At 36.3% G+C, this 12,558-nt stretch overlaps 1 protein-coding gene across 4 annotated transcripts in view; it reads right to left on the bottom strand.

The window, feature by feature from the left end:
* dnah6 (dynein axonemal heavy chain 6) overlaps positions 1-12,558 on the bottom strand; it is a 229,123-nt gene that overhangs the window by 200,828 nt on the left and 15,737 nt on the right. For all 4 annotated transcript variants that reach the window (XM_062974148.1, XM_062974146.1, XM_062974147.1 and 1 more), the window contains exons 10-14: positions 11,038-11,206; positions 8,907-9,020; positions 6,673-6,873; positions 6,075-6,195; positions 1,519-1,670 (exon numbers count right to left, since the gene is read on the bottom strand). In XM_062974148.1, the coding sequence (XP_062830218.1) occupies positions 1,519-1,670; positions 6,075-6,195; positions 6,673-6,873; positions 8,907-9,020; positions 11,038-11,206 (757 nt within the window). The remainder of the gene's footprint in view (positions 1-1,518; positions 1,671-6,074; positions 6,196-6,672; positions 6,874-8,906; positions 9,021-11,037; positions 11,207-12,558) is intronic.

The following is a 12,558-nucleotide window of genomic DNA, read 5'->3' on the forward strand; positions in this document are numbered from 1 at the left end:
ATTTGTCTGCCCATTTAATTTCATTAGAGAGTGTTCTGCCATGATTATTGATACCTTGCTGAGTACTTCTGCCACGAAGCTACAGAAGCCCTCTATTTCGGCCTAGAACTGTTTTATCTCCTTGTTTTTAACATGTGATGTATGTATTGATTGTATGACTGCTTTTCATGTTTGATTTTACAATGTGTAATTTGTCACTGTTTTTATTATTGCTGTGAGCCGCCCCGAGTCCCCTCGGGGAGATGGGGCGGGATATAAGAATAAATTTTTTATTATTATTATTATTATTATTATTATTATTATTATTATTATTATTATTATTATGTTGGAACACCAGTAATAATTCATTTCAAATACTGTAGTTTATGAATTTGTCAGACACACAAAGAGCAGGTGCATAATTCACTCCATTCTGCCTCGCAGCTCTTGAATTCCTTCATTATCATTACCGACATTGGCTGATAACTGTGCGAGTTTCCTTTGCGAAGGCATGGTGCAATGTAGTCCCGCTCTCTGGCGTCAAATCTGCTTTTTCAAAATTGTAGAATGGAGCTGCCTTTGGAGATTTCACTGCTGCTGCAACATTCTTCTCCAGACTATTTATGTTAACTGGCACAACTTTATTTGCTTGGTGATCCATTCCAACTTTAGGAGCATTCACTATTACTGCACTATTTTTCCCCTGTTTATTGATAACACTTTAAGAGGTTTGAATTCCTTTCTTCTTCTTTTTACTCACACCAGTATCTGGCTTTCTCTTTAAAGCTTATCTATTTTCATTGTCTTCCTTTCTCTTTTTCCTTATATCATTTTCATTTCTTTCACTCTCACTTGAAGACCGCAACATTTTCCTTAAAGCCACTCTTTTAAATTGTTCTTACATTTGTTTATCTGTGATAATTTGAGATTGATTTTTTTTATTTTGTCATGTTTCCCAAGAAACTGATCAGCCACCAGGGAAACAGAAACATCTTTATTTTTTAACTTTTCTTGTTTCTATCTCTCTTGACTTCTTATCTATTTCTACCTATTTAACAATTGCTAAAACTTAAATTCCTATCACTAACTGAAACAGAGAAGGTACTTTCACATTAGGCTAGCAAGGCAGGAAATTTAAAACTGAGAGAGAAGAGAAAGAGTACTAATATCAATAATTTAAAAAATGTTGACTCATGCCTGGTCGGATTGGCACATGAAAGTTAACCTTAACATAGTTGATCACTTCTCCATCCCATCCTGAGAATATGTTCCTACTATATCTCTATACTCTTTTCCCTCAATCATCACATCACACAACATAGTCAGTAACTCTTGATCATCTGTCCTCACTAATCCACCATGACTTTGACACTGTTCCACAAAAGCTTTTATCAGACCATTATATTTAAAAACTGATAAACTTCTCCATGCCTGGAATATCATCTGAGCAAAGAGAAATAATTGCCGTATTCTGACATGGCTCAATTCCATTTTCAAATGGAGTTACAAGTTCAGTATTGAAAAAAATTGTAAATTTACCTCCAAACAGCGCTTAGGTGAGGGAATCAATTTGTCTTTCAGCTTTTTAGCATCTATGAGCAATAAGCCTAGGTTTCTCTTTTGCCTCAGGGCCACAGCTTCTTTGTGTTGTATATGATACTTTTCCAGTTGTTCAGCGAAGAATGTGACATCTGTTTATTATACACAGAATATGAAATAAAGTCATGTATTTAGGCAGACATTTCACTAGCTATATTCTATTTTGAAAGAAAACAAAAGCTTTTATCTCCTCTTTATTGGCAGAAAAAAATGTTTCTTCTGATTGGTGGATGGAGAATACTGAAAGTTGTTTCTCTCCCTCAGCCGCTTGATTTAAAATGCTGGCCATGCATTCAAAATGTTAGAAGTGACACCACAACGGAGACAGTTATTCTCTTAGGTTCTTCCAGGCCTCCAGGTGTTTTGACCTTCAGCTCCAGAATTCCTGATCATTGTATAAGTTAGCTAAGGCTTGTAGGAGTTGGAGGCCCAAACACCTAGAGGCATGGACTAAGCTTCCCATCATTCTACTCGGAGAAGGGGATGTTTCTTTTGTATATAAGAACTAGCTGTGCCTGGCCATGCGTTGCTGTGGCGAAGTATGGTGGTATGGGAAATAAAGTATTGAGGAATTGGTGGTAGTTAAGGTAAAGGGTAAAAGTTTCCCCCTGACATTAAGTCCAGCCGTGTCTGACTCTGGGGACTGGTACTCATCTCCATTTCTAAGCCGAAGAGCTGGCGTTGTCCGTAGACTCCTCCAAGGTCATGTGGGATGACTGCATGGAGCGCCGTTACCTTCCCGCGGAGCAGGACCTAGTCATCTAGTCTGATTTGCATGTTTTTGAACTTTAGGGTTGGCAGAAGCTGGGGCTAACAGTGGGGGCTCTCTCTGCTCCCCCAATTCAAACCTGCGACCTTTCAGTCCAGAAGTTCAGCAATCAGCGCTTTAACACACTGCGCCATGAGGGGATATTATTTCCTAAAGGTTGTGAATATACAATATTTCTGATTGGGTTTTTTTTTTGTCTGTTGGAGGCAAGTATGAATGCTGCGATTAGGCATGTAATGGCCTTGCAGCTTTAAAGCCTGGCTGCTTCCTCCCTGAGTGAATTTTTTGTTGGGAGGTGTTAGCTGGCCTTGATTGTTTCCTGTCTGGAATTCCCTTGTTTTCAGAGTGGTGTTCTTTGTGATATTTTATGTGCTTCTATTGTCTGTGGCCCTCAGAAAACAGGTTTTGCCAGACTTTGGTGATGGGAATACTTTGTTGGGAGGTGTTAGCTGGCCCTGATTGTTTCCTGTGTGGACTTCCCCTGTTTTCAAAGTGTTGTTCTCTATTTAGTGTTCTGATTTTAGAGATTGTATTATTCTGTTATTTTTATATATTCTGATTTTAGTGTTTTTGAATACTTCAAGCCAGATTGTATTCATTTTCACGGTTCACAGCAACACAATAATAATAATAGTAATAATAATAATGATAGTAATAAAAATGACTTTGGTAATACACACTGCTTCACTCCCTTATAAGCTTGCTTTCTGGAAGAATCCTTTCTTGGGAGGTGTTAGCTGGCCCTGATTGTTTCCTTTGGGTAATTCTCAATTTCCCTGCTTTCAGAGTGTTGGTCTTTATTTACTGTCCTGGTTTTAGAGATTATATTGTTCTGTATTATTCTACCACAGTAATTATTTCATATTACAGTAGAATCTCACTTATCCAACATTCGCTTATCCAATGTTCTGGATTATCCAACGCAGTCTGCCTTTTAGTAGTCAATGTTTTTGTAGTCATTGTTTTAAATTCATTGTGATATTTTGGTGGTAATTTGTAAATACAGTAATTACTACATAGCATTACTGCGCATGGAATTACTTTTTCTGTCTAATTTGTTGTATAACATGATGTTTTGGTGCTTAATTTGTATAATGATTACCCTAATTTGATGTTTAATCGGCTTTTCCTGAATCTCTTGTTATTATCCGATATATTCACTTATCCAATGTTCTGCCGGCCCACTTATGTTGGATAAGTGAGATTGTACTGTATATTTATAATCTTATATTATCTGCTTAGAACTGGATTATATGAGGCCCCTTATACACAGCTGTATAAAATGCACACTGGAGTGGATTATATGGCAGTGTGGAGTCAAGATAATGCAGTTCAAAGCAGATAATATAAAATTATAAATGGGTTATATAGCTGTGTGGAAGGGCCTTGAGTCTACACTGCCATATAATCCAGTGCAAATTAGATAATCTGTGGAAGAGGCCTAAGTGAGGTCTAACTCTGCCTGTCCCCTGGGCTGAGTGGGTTGCTAGGAGACCAAGTGGGCTGAGTTTAGCCTTCTAACTGGCAGCAATTGGATAAAAACAATTATTCTCTCCCTCTAATTAGGACTTTATTTTTCTTTTCTTTTTGTTGTATCAACAACAAATGAGGATGAGGGGTTGTGCTGTCAATTTTCGAGGTTGTGGGGTGTTTAGTTTTGTTGTTTTGTCCGCTGCCGTGATTCCATCACTCTTATATAATAATAAAAATAAAAATATATAATATAATATAATATAATATAATATAATATAATATAATATAATATAATATAATAGATAGAAGATATAAGATTAAGGTACAGTTCTCACACTAAACTGTGGATAACAAGGTTTAGGGGATTTATCTTTTTCATTACAATTTCTAGATGAGCCGCTCTGAGTCCCCTCGGGGAGAAGGGCGGGGTATAAATGCATGTAATAAATAAATAAATAAATAAATAAATAGATTTATCTATGAGTCTATAGCAGGCATGGGCAAACTTTTTTTGTCTTGGGGCCGCATTGGGAGGGCCGAGCCAGAAGGGAGGGGAGTTGGGAACACACTGGGTGGGCCTGGGCCCGGGAGAACTTGAAGCAACCTTCTTCAGAACAGATTATTATTATTATTATTATTATTATTATTATTATTATTATGTTTATTAATATTCTGCTTTTTCTCTCCACAAGGAGACTCAAAGTGACTTACATTAAATTCATGTCAATGAAATGGTCAGCTCTGAGAGTGAGGAGAAGCAGTTGCTGGAAGGGGCAGAGTTGGAGCTGGAGACAAGCAGCTCCCAGCAGCGCCCCCCACCCCAGCTTAGTTATTTCAGAAAAGGAGCCTTTAGTAGTAGCTACCACTTCCCAACAAGAGGAACAAGTAGAAGCCAGTACATTAGAGCAGGCTGATGAAGGGTTAAATGCACCATCCCTTTTAGAACACAGATGAGAGCATGCAGTTAGCAAAAAATAGGCTTTACACAGGCAACGTCTGAAGACATAGCTTAAAAGGATCTCAAGGTGAAGACTTGCTGTAGGAGATGTGTCTGCTTGCTGATTCTGGACTGTGACCTTTACTGCCATATTTTGGATCCTGGTTTGAATTGCTGACTCCGCTGTTTTTGTACTTCCAGCTTTGGTAACTTAGAACTGGGATTGTGGCTTGTGTTTGTTCCTGACTGAACTCTAAAACTCCTTTGGCATAACCAAACTGAACTCAGGATTTTGGCTTTATCTCACTATCAATAACTTGTGTATATTCTAATACTGCTGGCCTGTAAAGATTATAACATTTGGGGATTTTGTGTTAACATACTAGGACTTGTTTGATGCTTCTGTTGCTTGTGAAGCCTCTGTTTGTATAACCAGAACTTGGCAAAACACAAGAAAATCCAAAGTAACAACAGAGAAACAATTTCATATAATAAGTACTAGCCAAATACACGATTGTACTGCTGTTATTTTGATTTATCAGTCTTGTGTGATAAAGTCTTAAATCGTAATAAAATCTGCTACTAAATTTCCAACTAATAGAATTAGATAGGGTATTGATGAAAAATAGATCTTGACTTAGAAGATCTGAGAAGATTAGTATGAGACATAAACTTCTAGTTGTGATCAGCTGTATTAGTTCACCACTATAATCAAACCAAATAGCAAATCAAAGCTTTCACTGTTAACATAAAATTTTCTTGCCTCCAAAATAAAATTGATCTGTAATAGTAATCATGCAGCAACACCTAGCACTTCAACACATTCATCTTTTATTCAGGACATCAATTTTCCTTATAAAAATGCTGTTAGTCCTGTACCATTATGGACATATCGCAGAAGATTATTATTATGATATTTATACTCCACTTTATCTTTCTCGAAGGAGAGTCAAAGCGGCTTAGCATAAAAGCATTAGCATAGAATATGCTATACAAACATGCAAAAATTAAAACAGAATTAAATACAAACTAGGCTTTATGTTGTAGGGTTGCCATCTTGTAAATGGCTGAGGCTAGGGCTGTTTGTGTCCTGGGAGAGGCATTTAGCAGTAATTCTTGGAAACTACATGCTCCACCCTTTCAAGAGTTTCATTCATGGGCGGTTCGTAGTTGCAGAGATATAGCATTTTCAAATTGGGTCCCTCTTTTTGAAACAGTATTTCTATATTACAAACATTACACACGTTTAATGCCAGAGACTGTATGTTCTATCTGGCTGCTGACTAAACATATGCCACAATACAAAACAAAATTTACCAGGTTCTTTCATCTTCAGAGCTGCCAAGTCCAGACTTTCATTTTCTTTAAAAAATAACCGAAATTTTTCAAAAGTACTTGCATACAAATTGGCTGCTTCAAATGCTGAAAATATGGTTTCCTACAAATTAAGAGAAATACATTTTATGTTATAATCTTAAAATTATGTCCATATCAATTCTCTATTTCCTTTCCTTTAACTCAATTAATTCCTTCTTCTCTTTTACTACCCAACATTTTATGATATTATCCATTTTATTTTGTTTATATTGTTACATTGTCTACTGTTATATGTTGGGAGCCACCCTGAGTCCCCTTGGGGAGGGGGCGGGATATAAATAAATTACTGTTGTTGTTGTTATTGTTATTATTATCTCCACAAGCTAATGATGGTCAGCTGTTTTAAAAGCCCAATACATTTTACTCTGTATGAGGAAAGACCTTCTTCAGGAATATTCAACAGAAATCTCTAGGCAACACTTTCTAATCGTTTATTAAGTATTAAAGGACCTTTAATAGACAACGAAATAATGTGCTTCTTTGCCAACACCCTTGAAGTGAGAAAGAGGGAGACTACTTCCAAATGGATACACTGTACCTTTATTTGTAAGATAAGATTTTGAAGATGTCTATCATCTTTAAACATTACTGATAAACTTGGTCCTTCACCACATGTTTTTTCTTCAATTTTATTGTTAATGATTGGACGAGTGAAGGCATCAAAGTATCGATCAGGAACAAGGTTTGCAACAGATAACACTGTTGCCTGAAACTGAGACACAATTTCTGCCATACTAACCTTTTGGACAAAACAAAAAAAAATCCTCTTTTAAAAGCTTGTAATATTGGGAGAAGACGAAGAAAGAACAACATTTATATACTAACTTTACACCATTGTTCAAAGATACAAAAACATGTAAATTTTACAATAATTATGGCTATAATTATCTCCAAGCTGAAAAGAGATGAAAAGAGGCCATCAGAATGAAAGACATGTCTTGCTGAAAGTTATCTCTTATGCTCACAACAGAGATGATATCTGATACAAGGACTCTGTTTGTGCTTCCATCTCTTAATCACTAACACTCAATATGTATTAGGACAGTGTACTCTGAAAAAAATTAACATAATACTACAAAATTATATGGGACTATTTAAAGTATGATATTGTGTGATGATGAGATGGCCACTAAACCTCTGTTTAAATGACTCCAAAGAAGGGTCCACCAGCCTCTGAGGCAGTCTGTTCCACTCTTGCACAGCTCTTATTATCAACAGGTTCTTCCTAAAGTTTATGTGGAATCTTTTTCCTTGTAATTTGAACCCATTCGTTAATGTTCTAGTCTCTAAAGTAAGTTTGTCCACCTTCTACATTACATTTCTACAAATATTTGAAGATGGCTATCATATCACCTCTCAGTCTTCTTTTCTCCAAAGTAAATACAACCAGCTTCCTAAGCCATTCTTCATGGGGGTTTCTGGCCATTTTACCATCTTCACTGCCCTCTTCTGGACAGTTTGTCAATATCCTTCTTGAACTGTAGTGCCCAGAAGCAAACAATGTGTGCCAAGTCAGGTCTGACCAACGCTAAACAGCTATTATTTCCTTTGATCTGGATGCTACCCTTCTGCTGATGCAATGTGGAAATGCATTAACTTTATTGGTCACTGCATTACACTTAACTTTTTTATTTTCAAAAACTTCCATTTCAACATATATGAAATAGTACTGAAAGCTATTAAAAGGGTAGATTATGGAATAGTCTTTCTCTATATTTTACAACTGATTTGGAATTTCATATTTTAAAATAATAGTTCTAATCTATTAATTATACTCAATTTCACATGTGTTTTAAAGTTTAATAAACCTTTTCCATCAACAAACAGACCCTGTGTCTTATATAAACCAGAAGACAAAGTTTTGCATATCTTAAGATGTCTCAGCCACAGCCTTATCATTATAGTCTATTGAATGCCATGCAGTTGTAATTTATTGTATAGCTTTGCTTGGCTATTTTCTAGTCATTTTCTGGCAGATGATCCAGAAAAGGAAAAACATTTTCCCACAAGTATTACTGATATACTTCCATGTCTGCTTCTTTATTTGCTGTCCTTAATAAGATAGCAAAAGTGTAAGACTTTCTAGCAACAGCCATCCAGACGTCTGTCTTATTTATCAGAAAGTCCTACCTGTTATTCTTGGGAGCACTTTCTATGAACCACATCTATCACTACTGTTTTCAGTAATGGAACAGAACTGGAGACATGTCTTCTTCTAACCAGTCAAGGTTGAAAAAATGTCTTCTATAAGCAACAGGTTATTTTCAGGGCAAAAGGAACTGTGCTTGGGAATGTACTGAGCCTTATTTTTGGACATTTTTTAATCAATTTTGTGGCCCTTTCTTTGGACCCTTTTGAAGATAGGATCAATCATTTGCTGCTTATTCGTTATCTCTTCATCCAAAAGTTAAACATTATCTAAGAATAATGACCCACTATAGTCCCCTACTAAATATATTGTTTTGCTAGAAACTGACAAACTCTGGAATGTGGAAATTTTGCCATATCTCTTCTCCAAGTTAGTTTAGGTACAGGAGAAGATCCTCCTTGGAGGCATTCTTCTGTTAAAAGAATTTAAGAAAAATAAAACAAGGGGGTGGGGGAGCTTGGAATACCTGAAATGGCCCGAGACTCAGATATGACCCATGATCCTGTGCTGTTGTTGATGTTATTCTATACTCACCTCTGCATGTGAAAATAAAATTGCATGGCCCATGATCACAATTATTTGTCATACAGTAACCTTATGATAAGTAAAATGTGTGCTTCAACCTGAAAGTCATCCAAAGTTGGTTCAAACAGTAGTGCGTGGATCTCCAAAATTAGCTCTGCAAGAAACAAGGGTGTAGACTCATCTTCTTCTGCTCCCACAACCAGTGAAGTTCCCTGGAAGAAAAAAAAGATAAATCAGAAAATGAACTTAAATTCTCAAATTAAAAACAATGGCATGATTTTTATCTGTCCCAGCATATTTCTGACAAGACATTATAGTCCAAAAGCCAGTTACTAGTCTGCCCTTCTCAAAGCAATATTTAGGTTACAGGGTATACCCAAATAATCTATTATTATAGTTGTTGTTGTTTAAGTAAATTATAAATTGCAACATATGGCTGGAAAATTTGCAATTTTACATTTTAAAATGCATTTTGGCATGTATAACTAGTAGAGATAAGAAAGTTGTCCACCCACTAGTATATCAGTGCATGGCTATATTTTCTGATATCCATGGGGGCCTCTAACACTAGTGAAGCCATCATTCTTCAACTTTGCCACACAATCACTGTCATATTCTGCTTTCTTCATTCTGTTGCTCAGAGGTGTTTAGGATGAGGATTCCTGTGTGACTTTGGTGATCCATCATCTAGAAGTAAAGCTGTTCCTGCACCCTTCCGTTCAATCAGAATGAAGAAAGGGTTCTCTTGAAGATGTTCTGCAGTGGAAATGCTATGCTTTTCCTGCTGTTTAGCAATCCCTTCCTACTATTTGGAGAAAAGCAGAGTTGGAATCCGTTTTCAGCTCCACTGGTAAATCAGTTCAATTTCCAGGGGAGGTGAGAAAAGGCAGAGGGAGGCAAAGAGGCACCATGCTTAGTTATAGAGACTTTTGTTTAACAGCAATGCCATGTAGAGTCACCTAAACCAGAACCCAGATGAAGCTATAGCACTGTTTACTGCAGAGATGCTGGTGCACCCCACCAGAGAAAGCATTCCTTCACCATCCTCCCAGTACAGATACTCTCTCCCTTCCCAAATCATATTTCCAGCTAGACAGAAGACAAGGGTAGTTACAGCTGGGTTCCATAAAAAAATTGTTTTGTTTTCAGAGTCTTGGTTAACTGAAATATGCACATATTTAGTTTTAACTGACATTATTAGCCATTTTGGGCTTCATGTTGAAAGAAAGGAAGGATATAATTCCCTATTTAAATGAGTTAGATGTTTTATTGTAAGGGAAGTCTCTGTGGTCCAAGAACCGGAAAAATGGGTAAAGTGCTGATCTCAGTGTGATCCTTGAAAAATTTGCAGGGAAAAGGGGCCAGTGTTTGGAAGCAACTGCAAAAAGGAAAAACTACAGGGCAATATTGGAATAGAAAGCCTTTAAAAACTTATTTCCCACCATTAATGTTATTTGACTAAAAAAACATAATTTTAGGTAGTATAGCCACCAATTCTAAAAATGGTTGACAGTGAACAATATTTAATGTCTGTTGTGCTAGGGGCCATACATTTCCTACCTTGGAAAAAGTAGGCTGTGATCTTATACATACTTTCTTGAAAGTAGTCCCAGCAAGCATAGCATTCATGAAATTGTTTTTTTGCAAGAACTACTTCAAGAGATGAAGGGTTTTTTTCTTCCATTAAAACTAACATTTATTCCCAGTAATAAGAACAAGTGAAACTCAGGTGGAAGGGAAATTTCATAACAAGCATTTCTCACATGCAATTCTGTCATTAATCATCAAACACTTTTATGATTTCCAATAAGATTTTCATATAAATTGAACAGGGTGTGTTCCTCGCCTTTTTAGATTGCAGTAATAATTGGCACTTCTGCTGTTGTTAGTACTGTGCTGAGGGATACACTGGTAAACCACTTCTGAATGTTTTGTATTATGGCAACCTCAATGAGAGAATAAAATTTGCAATTCATTTGTAAAGACAGAATTAAAAACCAAAATCAAGATCAGTGTTATGGCTTGTAAAAACTTAGCCATGAAGAAAGCTGACAGGAACTTCGTATTTTCTTATATTGTAAAATGAAAAAGACAATATGTTGGAATAAAATCAAAAGTACTGGTATTTAATCAGCAGAAAACAATAATGTCAATTTTCTAAAGCATATGCACAGTGACAGATCTGTCATTTTTTAAAAAAAAAATGGCTATAACTTAAATGCACTTTACCTTCTTCTCAATAACTTCAGGTGGTTCTTCTATATTATACTTCTGAATCACCTCTGAAGGAGGTGTCTTTTTCAACTTTTCAGTAAGATAATTCAAAAGAGTAGTGACAGATTTTACTGCCAGAACATGCATAGTATTCACTATAAGATAGTCAGCAAGACGAATAAAGCTGGAAGAGAAAAAAACAAGGCAATATTGAATTGATAATATCACAGCACCTCATATATACTGACAATATATTGTGTATATTTCTGTGAAATTTTTCCACAAATAAACATGAAATAAGAACCATGTAAAACATCCAGTATTTGGTGGAACTCTTTTTAAAAACATAATACAACACAACAAATAGCTACTGGGCTTCTTAAAATAGGATGAATGTGTTAGAAAGTTGTGGAACTTGTGCTGTAGTTTTCGATTTGTTAAAACATACTGTCATCTCTTGGGTCCCAGGCTGTATTATAGCAATGTACAACAGGAGCTGTAACATTTTATTCCCATTCTTGATCAGATTTAGAATTACAGAATCATAGAATAGTAGAGTTGGAAGAGACCTCATGGGCCATCCAGTCCAACCCCCTGCCAAGAAGCAGGAAATCGCATTTCTTTTGAATTCTGAGAAATATTCTAACAAAAAAGTTTTCCGAGGTCCTTTTCCTTCATTGAATTTCGGTTAGTTTCAGTCTGATTTTCTAGTTCATCAAGATTCTTTTGAACTCTCTTCATATCTTTCAGTGTGTCAATTCCTCCTCCCAGTTTTGTATCATCCAAAAAGTTGATAAAGATTGAATCTACTCCAATGACTAAATCACTGATAAAAATGTTGGATGGCCCTAAAACAGAAATCTGCAGCATTCTGATTCAGTTGAAAGTACAGCCACGATACAGTTTCTCAACCAGTTAGGGATCGATCTGACAGTATTTCTGTTTATTCCACATTTCAGTTCTCAAAATATCTTGGGTACTTGATTAAAAAGCTTTGCTAAAATACAGATAAACAATATCTAAAGCATCCGCCTTTATTAAATTGACAAACTCATGCTGGCTACCAATCATCGCATTGATACCATACTGTTGCAAATAGAATCCTTTACAATCATATATAATTTAACATTTTCCCTGGTATTGAGGTCAAGCTGACTGGTCTCTAGTCCTTTTTTGTCCTTTTAGAGAGAGGGATAATCCTAGCTCTCCAAGCCTCTGTTGCATCACTCATTCTCCAAGGCAGTGTTTCTTAAACACTGCTACTTCCGGTATTTTGTACTTCTGCTCCCAGAAATCCCAGTTTACCAGCTGTTAGGAACTGTGGGCGTTGAAGTCCCAAACACCTGAAGGAGCAGAGTTTGAGAAGCACTGCTAAGGTATTACAAGACCGATGACAAGTTGTTTGTAGGATGTCATCAAATTTCTTCAGTATAATTGAATGCAGTTCATCTCATCCTGCAGATTTGAACTCGTTTAGGTTAACTAGGAGATTTATGATTATCAGTCCTAATTTTCAATTTGGATCCCTTACCATAG

This window comes from Anolis carolinensis, chromosome 2 (genome assembly GCF_035594765.1).
Source record: "Anolis carolinensis isolate JA03-04 chromosome 2, rAnoCar3.1.pri, whole genome shotgun sequence".
In the NCBI taxonomy this organism is placed as follows: domain Eukaryota; kingdom Metazoa; phylum Chordata; class Lepidosauria; order Squamata; family Dactyloidae; genus Anolis; species Anolis carolinensis.